At 40.3% G+C, this 17,786-nt stretch overlaps 1 protein-coding gene across 11 annotated transcripts in view; it reads right to left on the bottom strand.

Annotated features, from left to right (window-relative positions):
• mapk8ip3 (mitogen-activated protein kinase 8 interacting protein 3) overlaps positions 1-17,786 on the bottom strand; it is a 125,999-nt gene that overhangs the window by 94,325 nt on the left and 13,888 nt on the right. For all 11 annotated transcript variants that reach the window (XM_060901919.1, XM_060901924.1, XM_060901925.1 and 8 more), the window contains exons 2-3: positions 671-791; positions 449-519 (exon numbers count right to left, since the gene is read on the bottom strand). In XM_060901919.1, coding sequence (XP_060757902.1) covers positions 449-519; positions 671-791 — 192 coding nt within the window. The remainder of the gene's footprint in view (positions 1-448; positions 520-670; positions 792-17,786) is intronic.

Here is a 17,786-nt window from a genome sequence, read left to right as displayed (position 1 = left end):
ACCTGCCTGGTCAAGGGGTTGCAGTGGTTTAAATTAGTTAAAAATTTTGGGAAATATGGCCAACTTATATATTATATATATATATATATATATATATATATTTTTTTTTTTAAACGCTGCAGACAGGCTCAAACAAAAAAAATAAAATAACAACTGCATGAAGGGGATATTAAAATGAACCAAACATGAACTCGAGTGATGTAGCTGAGGTTAAGGAACTGAACATCATGCTGACAGTGCTGCCATTTCTAACTCTTTTCCAGTGTATTTCCGGGTTCCCTGGGACACAGGCTTCATATTTAATACCAAAAATCCCCTTCTAGTGGAGACCACACCTACTTTGGGTTTAAATCCGAACACGGATAAACATTCAGATATTTGGAGTACTATAAAGATACAGATATAAGAATTGTATATGTGTGTGTGAAGCAAAAAGAAGAGATCTCACTTCTGTGTGTCGCTGATGAAGAGCGTTGTACTCTTTCTTCATCTCTGACTCACGTTCTTCCAAACGGGAAACTGCAAAATGAGTCAGAAACCACAATTACAAACCAGTGGGATATTTGTATTGTGAGTTAGTTAAAAAGGGCAGCGTATGTGCTTATGTGAATACATTCTGCAATCTCATTCATGTTCTTTTGTGGGTGTGTGTACATGTGTGTTGACTCACTCTGATCTGCGTAGTTCTTGGTCTTCAGTTCCAATTGTTTCCCCTGTAATTCTAAAATGTCCACTTGGGCCTGGAGATCCTTCTTTTCTGCCTCCAACGCATCCTCAAACTCGATAAACTTCTGTTAATGGAAAAAATACACCCACCCACCAGATCTTAGTACAATAAATCACGTTGTCCCCAACAGGTTCACAACACAAATTAAAATCATTTCCAGGCCAGCTGGTGAACTCCACTGCAACACTGATTTTGGCAACAGCTTTAGGCAGGTTGACAGATTTGCACACACAGAGGATCCTAATCGGTGCTAAGAATTCAAAAGCAGTGAAGTCGATTAGTAAAAGCTTCCACCATGCAAATATATAATATATACAAACTGTGTTCAACTAAAATTTGTAAAAGGTCCAGCTACACAACTTTGTAAGCTATGTTTCTTGTTTACAAAGGCCTGGATAAACAACTAACATGACTGAATGTTGACAGTAGTTACACGATATGGCCAAAAGTATGGGAACATCTGACCATGACACGTAGATGTTATTGCTGTCCATCATAATTCAAAGGCGTGGCATTAATGTAGAGTCAGCCCCTTCTTTGCTTCTATAACAGCCTTGATGTTGGGCAAGTCAATGTTCCAAGTCATCCCAAAGGTGTTCAGTGGGATAGGGCTCTGTGCAGGCCACTTGTGTGCTTCCAGACCAACCTTGAGAAACCATGTCATTATGGGCCTCACTTTGTGCACAGGAGCATTGTCATGCTGGCAAAGGTTTGAGCCTTTTAGTTCCAGTGAAGGGAAATCATATGTAACGTCACCGCATACAAAGACATTCTAGACAATCATGTGCTTCCAACTTTGTGGAAAACGTTTGGGGAAGGCCCATATACTGTATGGGGTTCATGGTCAGGCATCCACATACAGTATCTTTGGCCATATAGTGTCCTTTTTAAAGACAGGGTACGTAATTTTGGAAAAACCAGCAAGAGTAAGCTAGATTTCGAAATTATCCAACCAAAAAAAAACCCCACCCCATCCCTTCAATCCTCCTTCCAAAACCACTCCTCCAAACCACATGAACACACACTGCCTGACTACTGCTGTAGGATGAGTCCATAAAAGAGAGCATAGAGGGTCTTGTTGACTAGCTTGCTAGCTTTAGCAATATGTCTACAATATGTCTGCCTACCCTTATGGAAGGCTCTGGTCACACAGTGCGTGCACAAGCAGAGTGCGCATAGGTCGGCCAGAAGGTAGGGGGGCACGCAGGTCGGCCGACAGGTAGGGGGGGCACGCAGGTCAGCCGACAGGTAGGGGGGCACGCAGGTCGGCCATCCAATCATTTCATTTGGTCCGACGGGCTTTTGACAGCCCTGATACTGCCACCAATGTTGGATTTTTTTCTTTTTATTGTCAGAGCATTTGATTTATTCATTGCTGTCAGGATGGAAAGAGAATTTCAAGAAATATAACAAAAATGTTTCTGATATAAAATCACCTACTCTAGCCTTAATGATTAGCTTACGGATATAAATAAGACTCTAATCTGGTTACATTTCGTTTCATAGTGGCCCATCATGCGATCATTTTTGACGAGCATCATGGACTCTAAAGAAATGAGACACATCTGTTTTGAATTTGATGCTCTGAGAATAAACACTTACCTCTCTGTCCAATCATCTTTAAACATTGTTTTTGTTGTCATCGATTTTTCCTTTTAACAAACTAAGTCTTCAGTTCCCGAATCAGACCAAAAAGAGAAAAAAAAAAAATCTACCATCTAAGACACTGCCATTTCTGACCTAATGTCTTTAGCCTTGTACGTAGCTAGGTGGGGTTTACATTAGACCGTATCAGCGGATCATCAGATTAACGTTTTTAAAACGATTAGCGTGCACACAGCAACACTAATACACGATTCGCGTGCACACAGCAACACCAATACATGGATACGCTCGGCTCCGCAGGCATCCTGCGCTCCAAATCACTCCACCCTGAACAGCGAGTGCCCTCTGGAGGGTGCGCACTCCGGCCCTGCGCAGCTCACAGAGCGCGCGAGTATAGCGCACGAGCAGTGATTTGGGACTGAGCCGCTGTGTGTGTGTGATCGCAGTGCATATCACTTACCACTTGCAAGTGGAAGGATGGCAAGCCTAAAGACAATCATAACTACACAATGGGCAGTATTTGCATCAGTATTTGCAGTATTTTCATACTTTTATATTCTTTAATGAAAGGTGATACAAGGCAGAAGTCCACGCCGTTTTTCAGCAGTCGCGTCACATGACCAACGCCAGCGAATCAGGAAGGTGGATGTCACAGTGACGTTGTCCAATGACGACGCCAGCTAGAGCTCAGCACAGCGTATCCGCGTATTCTCAATGTTTACACAGCACCGGATCAGACACGATCTAGATTGAATACGTGGACCCTGGCGGATTCCCGTTTCCCAGCGTTTCCAGGTGTTTTAATGTAAACGGACAGTGCATCCGCGAAGAAAACGAGACAGATACGGTCTAATGTAAACTTGGCCCTAGTCTCTGGTCAGATGAGCTGCCTTCAGCTAAATCAATAGATGATTGGATAAGCTGATAAAGAGGATCTGCAACACAAGCAGAGTTGATTCATGTTGAGAGTAGCTGAACTACAGCCAGTTGTCTTTCAGAAATTTATTGCCTCTGCTACAATATTATTTGAGTAATCAAACAAACAATTTCATTCTGCTGAAATACGTTGCTGGGGCTGAATCAGGACTGTTGTCTGCCAGTTGATGACCCCTGCTGCTATGTACTATATATTTAGTTGTTTATTATATTGTAAGCTTTATGTATGACCAAATTGTTACAGGTTGACCTCTATTAAACTTACTTTTATACAGTACATATAAAAAAGTAACATATCAAAGAAATTGTAATAGCAAGTTGTTACAATGTGTAATTAAACAATGCGACAAAGATGGGTAATTATTTCTAATGTCCCCAGATTTGGGACTCACATTCCAAAGATTACGAGTTCAAATCCCGCCACTGTCAAGCTGCCACATTTTTTGCCAGTCAGTAAGGCTCTTAACCCCCTGCTGCTACATAGGCATCGTACTGTGGCTAAGCCTGAACTTAAAGCTAGGATATGCAAGAAAAGTATTTCATTGTACTGTACACAAGCACCCACACATGCTGTGAACTAAACCAACATGAGATCCTATGCAAAGCGTTTGTGTGCACGCATGCAAGAGATATCTGAGCTGCCTGCAGTATGATCAGCGTGAGTAGCACTGCAGTGTGTGTGTGTGTGTGTGTGTGTGTGTGTGTGTGTGTGCTGACTCCTTCCTGTATCAGTCTTTGCAGAATATCATTATGAATTTCACAAGCAGATAGACAGAGGTCAAAGGGAAGGAAATAATTTTAAATCAACATATAAATGTTGACTACAAAAATGAACAAACATCCATCTGGAAATCTCTCTCTCTCTCTCTCTCTCTCTCTCTCACATACACACACACACGGACAAATGATGAGTGTGCAAGTTGACTTGGAGCTGTGGGAGTTTTAGTGGAGCACAATAGGTTCTTTCTGCAGTCGTGCAACAGAATCACTGTGAAACTACTGAAATCAGTAATCCTCATTCCATGCTGCTCCCTCTCTCTCTCTCTCTCTCTCTCTCTCCCTCTCATATTTTAAGCACTTTTTAAAAATTCGGACCAGTAACAATGTCCCCACAATGTCTTAATTAGCTCATCACTGTTAGGTTTTGATCTGTCTGTACTGAAGGAGGTTGAATTGGCAAAGTATGATCAAGGAACGCAGACCTCTGGTGCCGAAGAGATCCTGCCTCATGGGTCGATCCGAGAGCAAACAGTCACTGACACAGACGCTCAGAGATGTTTCTCAGTTTATCGTAGGACAAACACGAGTAGTCGATATATTCACATTCAAGAGTGTGTTGTAACTATGTGATTGGATGATGATTACGTAAATGGGTGATGAAGCATTACATCGCTGGTTTAGACTACACTACTGTATGAAAGAAGAGACACATTATGTGCCATTACATCACCTATCAGGATCATAGTATTATGAAAAGAAGAAAGACATTACTGGTCAACATAACCTTCATTAAGCGGAGAGCAGAATGTATGAGGCGAAGATAAATCTCAAGGATTTAACTAACCAAAACAAGTAGCAATCAGACCAGCCTGTGCCAGTTCAAGCATGCCAAACATAGTTAGGTCCATAAATATTTGGACAGAGGCAACATTTTTCTAATTTTGGTTCTGTACATTACCACAATGAATTGTGAACAAAACAATTCAGATGCAGTTGAAGTTCAGACTTTCAGCTTTAATTCAGTGGGTTGAACAAAATGATTGCATAAAAATGTCAGGAACTAAAGCATTTTTTTTAAACACAATCCCTTCATTTCAGGGGCTCAAAAGTAATTGGACAAATTAAATAATTGTAAATAAAATGTTCATTTCTAATACTTGGTTGAAAACCCTTTGTTGGCAATGACTGCCTGAAGTCTTGAACTCATGGACATCACCAGACGCTGTGTTTCCTCCTTTTTAATGCTCTGCCAGGCCTTTACTGCAGCGGTTTTCAGTTGCTGTTTGTTTGTGGGCCTTTCTGTCTGAAGTTTAGTCTTTAACAAGTGAAATGCATGCTCAATTGGGTTGAGATCAGGTGACTGACTTGGCCATTCAAGAATATTCCACTTCTTTGCTTTAATAAACTCCTGGGTTGCTTTGGCTTTATGTTTTGGGTTATTGTCCATCTGTATTATGAAACGCCGACCAATCAGTTTGGCTGGATTTGAGCACACAGTATGTCTCTGAATATCTCAGAATTCATCCGGCTGCTTCTGTCCTGTGTCACATCATCAATAAACACTAGTGACCCAGTGCCACTGGCAGCCATGCATGCCCAAGCCATCACACTGCCTCCGCCGTGTTTTACAGATGATGTGGTATGCTTTGGATCATGAGCTGTACCACGCCTTTGCCATACTTTTTTCTTTCCATCATTCTGGTAGAGGTTGATCTTGGTTTCATCTATCCAAAGAATGTTCTTCCAGAACTGTGCTGGCTTTTTTAGATGTTTTTTAGCAAAGTCCAAATCTAGCCTTTTTATTTTTGAGGCTTATGAGTGGCTTGCACTGTGCAGTGAACCCTCTGTATTTACTTTCATGCAGTCTTCTCTTTATGGTAGATTTGGATATTGATACGCCTACCTCCTGGAGAGAGTTGTTCACTTGGTTGGCTGTTGTGAAGGGGTTTCTCTTCACCGTGGAAATTATTCTACGATCATCCACTACTGTTGTCTTCTGTGAGTGTCCAGGTCTTTTTGCATTGATGAGTTCACCAGTGCTTTCTTTCTTTCTTTCTTTCTTTCTCAGGATGTACCAAACTGTAGATTTTGCCACTCCTAATATTGTAGCAAATTCTCGGATGGGTTTTTTCTGTTTTCGCAGCTTAAGGATGGCTTGTTTCACCTGCATGGAGAGCTCCTTTGACCGCATGTTTTCTTCACAGCAAAATCTTCCAAATGCAAGCACCACACCTCAAATCAACTCCAGGCCTTTTATCTGCTTAATTGAGAATGACATAACGAAGGAATTTCCCACACCTGCCCATGAAATAGCCTTTGAGTCAACTGTCCGATTACTTTTGGTCCATTTAAAAACAGGGCGGCACATGTTAAGGAGCTGAAACTCCTAAACCCTTCATCCAATTTTAATGTGGATACCCTCAAATGAAAGCTGAAAGTCTGGACTTTATGTCCATGTCCATTATATAACTATAACTTGAATATGTTTCAGTAAACAGGTAAAAAAACCAAAACTTGTGTCAGTGTCCAAATATATATATATATATATATATATATATATATGGACCTAACTGTAGATTTCTATCAATCACCAAGTGTGAAAGTTTGCACGCGTGCACGCACACACACACGCACACTATCATCATCCCAGTTTATTAGGATGTGGACATATGGACCCAGCTAAAAAAAAAAAAAAAATCCGGAGAAATTAAAACAAATCAGTCTTATATTTTGCATATGTTTACATCAAACTTTGACCTTGAGATTACTCTATTATAGTTATGCAAGAGTTGGAATTACTTCCTGCAAAATACTGTATATATCTGGCTAAACTGTGAAATTTAGTGTATTATTGTTTTGTTATTTGCCTTTAGCTAGACTGCCTTTCAGATTTTTCAACTTTAGGTCATAAAAAGAATTTTCCCCAGACACCCAATTATTTTTGTTTAGTAGACCGAAAGCGACTGAATTTGAATCACAGACTTCCAATTTTACTTTTTTTTTTTTTTAAATGGAACAATTAATGAATTTAGGGCCATGTGGCCCTAAATTCTCCGCTATTTTTTCCTGCTTCACCATGACCCAATTCAAGATACTACGCCATGCATCACGTGGTGGGCTTTCCCCGTTCGCGCAAGGCATTGTGGGATACAAATTTGAAACAGGAGAGAAAAATGGAGGACGCGAGTGTGCGAATGAAAAGAGAAAAAACCGACTACAGTAACGGAAAGTGAGAAAAGACGTTATGTTATATACGAAGGAAAGGAAACGCAGGACCAAACTAATAAAATACCAGCAGTCAGCGAGCACCTCGGTGTGATCAGCTGTTCGTTTAGCGACAGAATGATAGAACTGTCAGTGCACGGTCAAAGGTAAACCTGCGCATGCGCACACACACGGACTTCCTCTGTCTGCTTGACTGCGCGAAGCGAGCGATTTCATGCACGTTATTTGCTTTAATCCCCTCAAATTAAATAACTTCCCGGCCACAGAATGGCCTGATATTTTTGTGAGATATTACAGAAATAAATATACATCCCAATGACCAAATTTCAGAGGGAACTACAGTAAATTTAACAGATTTTATGAAATCAAAAGGCTGTCTCGCTTTAAGGACACTTCTTAATGAATAAATGTCATGATGGCATGTGCCACCATATTAAATGTCCAAAGCAATGAATACAACACTTTGGGCATCTTCTTACAGAAAACTGTACCATATCAACAATTATACATTTTTCTTGGTTAAATAACAGTGGGGGTTTTAGTTTATTTTTAGTCTTGGATCAAGTCGAGCATCCACCGTACAAATCATCTGTGAACGAGCTGTTGCTATAGAAACGCCAATGTATTAGAACAAGCGCATTACTGTCAATCTGTTGTTTGCTTTGTAGCTGACATTACTGTCAGAGCTGCTGTTAAAGAAAATTAATCAACACCTTCTAACCAATCAGATTCATGCATTCAACAACACTGTGTACTTAACTATATTATATATCCACAACTATAATTCAGTGTAATTCTAACGTATGCACAGATACTGTTTCATATAGAGAGATTTGACAAGTTGTTAATAATCTCTTGATTTTAAGACATCAAGTGATTGCTTGAGGACCTCAAGGCCTCACACATGCAAACTCAGTCTTGTACATCCATCAAAGTCCACAGACATGCACTATACGGACAAATGTTTGTGGCCACTTGACCATCACACCCATATGAGCTTTTTTCTGGACATAACTCTGACTTTTCTGGGAAGTCTTTCCACTAGATTTGGGATCGTGGCTGTGAGGATGTGTGTTCATTCAGCCATAAGAGTGTTAGTGAGGTCAGCCACTCATGTTGGTTCATTCCAAAGGTGTTCAGTGGGGTTGAGGTCAAGGCTCTGTGAAGGCTATTTGAGTTCCACTCCAATCTTGGCAAACCATGTCTTCGTGGACTTACTTTGTGCACAAGGGAACAGGTTTGGGCCTCTTAGTTCCAGTAAAGAGGAAATCTTAATTCTACAGCACACAAAGACATTCTATACAATTGTTTGTTTCTAACTTTGTGGCAATAGTTTGAGAGAAGATCCACATATGGGTGTGATGGTCAGGTGTCCACAAACTTTTGGCCATATAGTGTAACTATACAGTGTAAGCTTTGTTGGCTTCACATCTTCAGGAGTTCAGTCAATTAGCCAGAGAAATAAGCCAATACAATTACTATTTTAGACACTTTAAAGGAACAGTCCACCGTACTTCCATAATGAAATATGCTCTTATCTGAATTGAGACGAGCTGCTCCGTACCTCTCCGAGCTTTGCGCGACCTCCCAGGCAGTCAGACGTGCTGTCACTCCTGTTAGCAATGTAGCTAGGCTCAGTATGGCCAACAGTATTTTTTGGGGCCGTAGTTAGATGCGACCAAACTCTTCCGCGTTTTTCCTGTTTACGTAGGTTTATATGACCAGTGACATGAAACAAAGTTCAGTTACACAAATTGAAACGTGGCGATTTTCTATGCTATGGAAAGTCCGCACTATAATGACAGGCGTACTAACACCTTCTGCGCGCTTCGGCAGCGCATTGATATCTGAGCTCCGTATCAGTGTGCTGTCAAAGCGCGCAGAAGGTGTTAGTACGCCTGTCATTATAGTGCAGACTTTCCATAGCATAGAAAATCGCTACGTTTCAATTTGTGTAACTGAACTTGTTTCATGTCACTGGTCATATAAACCTATGTAAACAGGAAAAACATGGAAGAGTTTGGTCGCATCTAACTACAGCCCCAAAAAATACCATTGGCCATACTGAGCCTAGCTACATTGCTAACAGGAGTGACAGCACGCCTGACTGCGTCTGACTGACTGGGAGGTCGCGCAAAGCTCAGAGAGGTACGGAGCAGCTCGTCTCAATTCAGATAAGAGCATATTTCATTATGGAAGTACGGTGGACTGTTCCTTTAAACATCTTATAGAAACAACTCAGCACGCATTCATTCTTTATCTATACCATTGTGGGTCACAGATGAACTGGAACCAATCCCAGCTGACACTATGTGACCTATGGGAAATTTAGACCAGCCGGTTGACCTACTCCACATGTCTTTGGACTGTGGGAGGAAACCAGAGCACCCAGGCATGAGGATAAGGTACAAGCTCCACACAGAAAGGCCCCAGTCAACCGCAAGGTTCGAACCCTGAACCTTCTTGCTGTGAAGTAACAGAGCTAATCACTGCACCACCATGCCATCCTTTGGCTAAATTCAGACTTGGGGGGGGACGACGACACCAACATGAAAAAAAAAATCAACACATAGCAGCATTCTAGCTTCTGCAGCTGTGACTCAAATTGCTATGACGATCCCATACGGATACCCTAAAGCTTTGCACTTCCCCAAAACAGTACTGTTTACCTTTCCTTTTCTCCACCTGTATACCGTAATGATTTATAAAATTCCAATATCCACCGTCACCCAGAAGAGATTGCTTTTTGAGTCTGGTTCCTCTCAAGGTTTCTTCCTCATGTTATTTCAGGGATTTGCCACAGTTGCTTATTAGGGATCGAGATTACAAAGTAGCTTTGCGACTGCATTGTGCACTATACAAATAAAAAATTTATTTTGATAGCAAGGAAACAATGCAAGTGCACATAACGAACAACGTACACACTTGATTTTGTACGCTATAAATTTCGTTTTGTTGTTCTTCAGTATTAGAATAGTAATTACACTAATAATTTGATTTGAGAGATAATATCATGCCGATCAATGCATGCAGAGTTTGGTGTCTGAAGCAGAAGCCAGAGTCCTCATTGGGTCCAATACGGACTGCTGTCTTAATCCCACAGGAGAAGAAGCTGGAGAATGATGTCTGTCCTCTAACCCTCCAGTTCCCTCTGCATCCTTATCGGTCTTTTTCTTCCTGTCTCTCCATTCCTTTCCCCCTCCCTATGTCCTTCTTTCTCATAATAAGAGAATCAGGTTACAGCGCCAGGCTCCTGCTGTGGGTTATTGATTACCAGTAATCATCATCTCCACCCATCCTCCTCTCACTGCCGTCCTCTACGCTCAAAACACATCATCAAAATGCATTCCTGGATATTAAAACGATCCTATTTAAGAACACGTACTCCAATAATCTACTTTCTGCTCTTTTGTTTTACTGCTGAAAAAAAGTCCTACTTCTCCTGGAGCAGCAAAACCAGACTTATAATAACTCCTAAGAAGTCTATAAATAGCCGATATATCTTTAGCAACATGCGTCTTATTTACAGGTAAACCTCGATTTTGTTATGCTCGTCTATGAGGCTGCTGAGCATGTAGATTAAAAAAATAGCTCAGACTGCACATCCAGTCTGACACATTTAAGGGACGTATGGGAGTTCTGCATAGTATATATTATATATACACAGTCCTGTACAAAAATTTTAGGCACCCTGTTTGTTTTTTTTTCCCCATACGAACTTTGTTATAGATTTTTATTTCATGATTTCTACATTATCGAGTCAGTACAAAACCATTTTAGAGTCCAAACGTTTGTTTTCCAGCACAAAATTAAAATGTTACAGGAAAAAAAATTTGTATCTGAGCTGGATATTACATAAGAGAGCACTTTTCAGATTAAAAAAGAAAAACATAATGAAGGCTGCTGGGTTTTGGTGCAAAATTAAGCAGCAAGTGTTGCCGTCAAAGTGTCCGGAAGAACTGTGGCTGGTTCTGTAAGATACTCAGTAAAACCTACAGCTCATTTCCGCATAAAACTGCACTCACTGTACCTCAGACTACTATTTTTTTTTTTAAAGCAAAGGGTCATCTCATACCAAATATTGACTTCGTTTCGTTTATTATGGCTGACTGCTTACTGTTTTATATATATATATATATATATATATATATATATATATATATATATATATATATTTTAGTGCTGTCAAAAATGTCACGTTATTAACGCGTTAACTTGACTCAATTTTAATGGCGATAATTTTTTTATCGCGAGATTAACGCTCTGTGACATGATGCCACGCCCCGCACAGCCAGAGTCCTCTGCCCTCCCCCGAAGAGCCACGGTGCTCGGCTTAGGTTTCGTTTTCCCATCGGCGGCTCCAGCCCCACTTTGCAGTGGCTGTGACAAGACGTGTTATGCTCTGCAATAAAAAAAAAAAAAAAAAAACATTGGTACAACCAGTGTTCGAACTATGCCGATATTTTCGGGGGGTCCCTTTATTCCCTTGGGGGGGTGCTTGCGCTTGTCTCAGAGCACGGCTCTCCATCGCGCGCTCACTTCGGATATGCAGATGCTTCCCGTTACACACGATTGCTATGTCAATAAACATCATTTTGACAATATTTTAGAGACCCCCCAACATTTCCCAAGTCATGTTTTCAAGGGATCTCATGTCTGTTTCAGGGGATCTCGGATCCCCTGAGTACCCCCGTAATTCGAACGGTGAGCAAGCCCATTCACTTTTTTATGCTGATAAGAGAATTACAATGGTTTTTCATGTGACAAAAATGTGCGATTAAATTGTGATTAATCGCGAGTTAACTATGACAGTCGTGATTAATGTCGCGACTGTCATAGTTAACTCGCGATTAATCGCAATTTAATTGCACATTTTTGTCACATGAAAAACCATTGTAATTCTCTTATCAGCATAAAAAAAGTGAATGGGCTTGCTTTGCACCAATTTTTTTTTTTTTTTTATTGCAAAGCATAACACGTCTTGACACAGCCACTACAAAGTGAAACCTAAGCCGAGCACCGCCGCGGGGCTAGCAAGAGAACCATGAGTGAAGTGATCTACTGTTTGAGTTAGTCTACAACTAAAGAGAGATAGGTTACACAGTGACGGTAGGCTTGACATGCTTGATTATAATATAAAGTACACTATTATATTAACTTTAAGTTGTTCGTTGATAAATATTGCATTGAATCTGATCTTTACTGTTTCAGCTCACTTAACACATTTTGTACTTTTACACTTTCTGCCTGTTGATGCGTCGTGCTGTCCAATCAGAGGCGGCCAAATTTGCATATTACAGGAAGGATTTCTGGGATAGCATTGAGTTTACAGTTCAGAGGGATCTGGCTTCTTTAGACGCCGTCTTCTTAAAACTGAATGAATATTTAAAAAGAGCCAAATTAGCCAGTCTTTTGAACGGCTCTTTTCAAAGAACGAATCACAAAGATGCGGATCCCATCAAAGAGCCATAAATCCCATCTCTACTAGCGCGCCCTGCCCGCGCTGGTTCTTGGGGGGCAGAGGACTCTGGCTGTGCGGGGCGTGGCATTACAGTCTAGCTGCTATCGGTTTTCTAACCAAAGTCTCTGTTCCAAGTTCCTGGCAGTTTCAAAAGCTTATGAAAAACCTGCATCATGCCACAGAGCGTTAATCTCGCGATAAAAAAATCGCCGTTAAAATTGAGTCAAGTTAACGCGTTAATAACGCGACATTTTTGACAGCACTAATATATATTAGTTATTATGCCTTCGTGTTGTGTTGCCGGCTTTTGCTCCAAAACCTACAAGGATGGGGTAAGTTTATTCAAGTTTCCCAGAGATCCCGAGCTGCATGCGAAGTGGGTGAAGCAAGTCAGGCGCACTCGTGACAAGTGGGAGCCCTCACCAACATCCGTCCTGTGCTCTGAACACTTCGATTTGGATTGTTTTGACACCCTTCCCAGCTTAAAAGAATTTCTTGGGTGTTCAGATCATCACAAACGTGTGTTACTACCATCAGCAGTACCGACACAGTGTTGCCAGATACTGCTGAAGTTTTCCAGCCCAAAATATGTTCAAAACCCACCAAAATGCACTTGAAACCGCTCAACTGGGCGGGATTCCTCCCAATCTGGCAACACTGCCAGTATTCCGGAGGGGGTCTACTAGTAGCTATGCCAGATCCAAAGACAGTCCTCCTGTCAGAATATGTGTTGTGAAACGACATAAGATAAAGGTACGTAGAGCTATAGATTCTACATGATAATCATAAATGTAATCATAAAGTCGGCGTGATATCAGTCATGTATTTGCTTGTGAAAGCTTGCGGCTTTCATGTAACTGCCGCCTAGCAACGAGAGGCAAAGGGTAAAGAGGGTAGGCTATCATAGATTCTATTCGGAAGAGATCGACACAATTCTAGACTCCCAGAAGAGGAAGAGCTAGCACTAGAGAGTTCACCGGCATTTTCATGCGCCATTTCCATTGAGTAGAACCAGAGTAGAACAGCCAGTGAACCGCAGCGTGTTCTTCCACTGACGTCACAACATGGCCGCGAGCCACGGACCCAGTTTTCTTGCGCTGTGCAATTAAAAGTTGGATATTCGCGTAACAACAGCTTCTTTTCACGTAATTATAACAGAAATCTAACATGTTTGCCATGTTGTATAGTTTATTTAAGAAATTGCATAGAGTCATGTTCGTGTCATCAGCCCTTTAAGACATGAAGTAATTCCACTGAATTAGAAGGTATGTCAAAACTTTTGACTGATACTGCGTAGGTGTTTCAAAATATTTGACATCATTTCACAATCTAATAACTTTGCCAATTCTCGTTCAATTGACCTCAAATTTTAACAGCAGGTCAAAATTTTGTTTTTTTGTTTTTATCGTTTTAGGTATAGAAATGCCACTGACTGGAAAAGAAAAGGTGTTTTGTGTGTTAGAGTACACTCGAACAAAACTGTGCAGTGTACGTTTATAAGAGAATTCTCTAAAAATGCACCAACTGCAATGCAGATTTGGACACGGCACAAAAAGTTCAAAGAGGAGGGCTGTCTGTATCTCAGGTGATGTGCATACTGAAAATTTGTGAAATCATTCATGGAATCCACATACATTTGAATTTCTCATTCAAAATTTTGAGGAATAAATCTTATACTGCTCAACATTAAGCCAGTTCAGTTTCATTTGCCTCGACTATGTAGTTTTTGGGATATTTACATCTCAAATAATATCAAATTTTTTGAAACACCCTGTATTTACTGTCATTGTCTTTAAAACATTTTGATACAGGCTTCGGGTTGAAATTTGTTTCTAAGCCATTATTCATCATTTATATTAGTGCTCATTCTAAAGAAAGGGGTTATAGAGTGATTTGTATGGTTGATGCCCCATATAACTGGCTTTAAAGTGCATATCCTGGACCAAATTCGTTTTTTTTTTAATATGAAAGTATGTCCCTTTACACACTTATTCAGAAGGGTAATTTTGCACAAGGCCATCTGTCTACAGCAGAAAAAAAATAACAAAACGCATCTGGAAAAATCCCAAGGGAGTCTGGAGCCAGATTCGTGACGTCACCTGCGGAGCTGCCAGCAGGCTGCGAGAGCTTTGCACGGTTTCAGTGCACAGCCTGTGTAGACCAAGTTTAGCAGCTAGCGATTTTGCATTGAAATATGGAATTGTCACCTGAGCACAATGTAGGAAACAATGAGTACTAATCCCATCAAGATTGGTGTTGCTACACCCTCCTACGATACATCTGTTAACCATTTTAATAATTACACGATAACGTTGAAGAAATTTGCAGAAAACCATCAGCTCGTTTTCTCATAAACAAACTAGAGCTGACGTAGGATTCAGAGGGAGGCGTCCCACACGTGACGTCACGAAAATCAGTGTTTGCCGGGAAATCCAAATGCCATGTTTTTTCAGAGGCGGACCAATTCGCCTCAAATGGCTCGATTTCAACTGAATTTTTCTGGTATTGCGCAAGGTAAAAAAAAATTGCACAAAATGCAAAATGTGACAAAGTTTAATATAAAATAGGAGAATTACATTGATCTTGCTCCTGAATTTACCCGTGATATGCACTTTAAAGTGTGGAACTGTTAATATGTGAGGAAACGTTTAGTATTTTTGGAAGGTATCTCCAGTGTCAGTGTTTTGTGAGAAGCTTCAGCTCAGACTAACATGACACAATGCTTTTTTATTGATTTATTAACTTCATTACATTTAGCAGATGCTCTTATTCAGAGCAACATACAACAGGCCCAGAGGTGACGTGCCTTGCTCCCATCCCTGCTGGTCCACGGAATCAAACCAGTGACCTTTTGCACCCAAAGCTGCTTCTCTAACCATTAGGCCATGACTTCCCCATGGTGTCGCCCAGCTCTAACTTTAGAGATATAAATGAAATGCTCGCTGTTGTGAGAACAGCTGTTTATAGCTGTTATAAAGCAAGTATTTATAACCTGTTTTTTGAACTAACTAGTTTTATGGACATTCCACAACATTAAATGTAACTATAACTGGATAAAAAGTATGATGTGATATCTATATTGAATTTAAAAAAAATTAAACATGACGAAACTGCTATGGCGTAAGTCGAATAAAACACTTCGGAATGTGTTGTTATTGGAAAATAATCAACTTTGGGGTTTGAACAGTAACTCGCTTCACGGCGGGCTGCATCACACCATCTAGTCGTTGATTTCTTTCCTATACCAACTGTTGCGTTTTCTTCCTAGTCATATCAATGAGCCCTATTTGTAGCTTCACCGTTTTTCTGGTTTAAAAACACAACCAGCCATTAAAACGCTTTACCACAGCACTCCAAATGCAAACTTTTTCAGTAAAGTATTACATGTTCATAGATAAAACATCTTCGTATGCATTTATTCTCTCTGTGTCACTTTCAAAATACACGTGTCTTATCTGTACAGAGTTCGAAAATAATAGCCAGTGATGATTAGGGCAGGTGTGGAACAACACACCCACTTCAAGCTCTCTTCATGATTATAGTCATAAACTAATCTCTAGTGGTTAATTATTTAAAGGAAACCGTCGTCACCGTTCAGTCATGTTTTTGCTTATCCATATTTCTGTTATCCCCCCCAATTGTAGTTGTACTCTATGATCAACGTAATACTTTGACTCAAATAGATCTTCAGTGAACTCTCAATCCTACTATCATAAACACGTAAATCACCTCTTTCTTGAGTTTACTATACAGGTGACAAATTTAATCTCAGCACTCTCAGTTACAGCGTTGTAATATTTCACACTTTTCTCAAGTCACGTCGTCCCTTGTGATTTCTCCAACATCTTTCTTCTAGCCACTGAGCTTCTGTGGAGCACTGGGTGCGATGCAGTGGTAAAATTATGGGGGACGTCTTGGCAGTGCCAGTGTTCTGCGATAACACTGCAGAGGCTTTGTGTGAGGCTTTTAAAGCCATTTGATTTTTCAGCAGCTGCTTGGTCAGTTTGCTGTCGTGCCAGATGCACACAATGACGGCATGGTTAGCAGAGTGTGGAGTGCGGAGAGGGAACGTCGTGTGGAAGAGAAGGAGAGATTGAGTTGAGAAAGGAACCTGTTTAGGAAGGATTTTTTTTTTTTTAAGATTAACACTTGTTTGCGAATTGACCTAACGGTCAGGAAATTGTGTTAAATGCCAGAACAGGCGGCTGAATTAAAGCAGCATAATCGTAGATAATGGAAACAAATGTTGGAACATCACAGCCATTTTGACAACCGTATGAATTAGGCTTATTCCCATTTCTCTATGACATGTAGCTATCTAACAACATGAACATTACAAAACATGACATTGACTGTGTGAGGAAATTTCACTTCGGGAGGTTTCAGGTGTCTTATAGCAACTGATTCCTTAGCCAACATGATCTTTGCAGGAAGATAGCCAAGAATAAAATCATTCTAGTCAAGATTAAAAACATTTCCATGCCATTTTGATTAAATATATTTAGGGTGTAGGTGTCAAATGTTATAAACAATAAAACTATGTTTTGGCCTAAACTTTTTTTTTTCTGTTTCCCAGTCAATCACACAATGTCAGTCATATATTAAGATGAATACACTATCATAATAAAAACTACTGTATATTTAAGATATATATCTTGTGTAGTTTCTCAATTATAGCCTGCCGGTAAACCAATATTCAGCTTCTAAAACAATATAAATACAAGGGCTGATTTTCTTCTTCAGTTTATCTTCACTCACTCTCAAAGATACATTTTGACAGCACACCTTCAGCATGAGCTGATCTCACAGTTCCTGACTCATGTTTAAGGCCAACCCCCAACTTTTTTTGTAAAATATGTTCATGTTTAATATTGAGAAATGACCACAATAAGAAATAATACAGGTTAAACTCATGCTTTGTCACATATTAAAATGAAATCAGCTGGAGTTGCTCAGGGGAGTGCAAGGAAGACTCAGTGCGTTTACATGCACATAGAAAGAATCGAATTTCTGCCGTTGCTCGACTGAAATCGAAGTTCAAAATGCCATGTATACACCTTAATTCGGCTGAAATTGAACCGAACTTGATTTCTCGGAATCGAGCTACACGAC

This window comes from Neoarius graeffei, chromosome 20 (assembly GCF_027579695.1).
Source record: "Neoarius graeffei isolate fNeoGra1 chromosome 20, fNeoGra1.pri, whole genome shotgun sequence".
Lineage (NCBI taxonomy): Eukaryota > Metazoa > Chordata > Actinopteri > Siluriformes > Ariidae > Neoarius > Neoarius graeffei.
The sequence above is the reverse complement of the archived record's forward strand: the minus strand, read 5'-3'. Positions and strand labels throughout refer to the sequence as shown.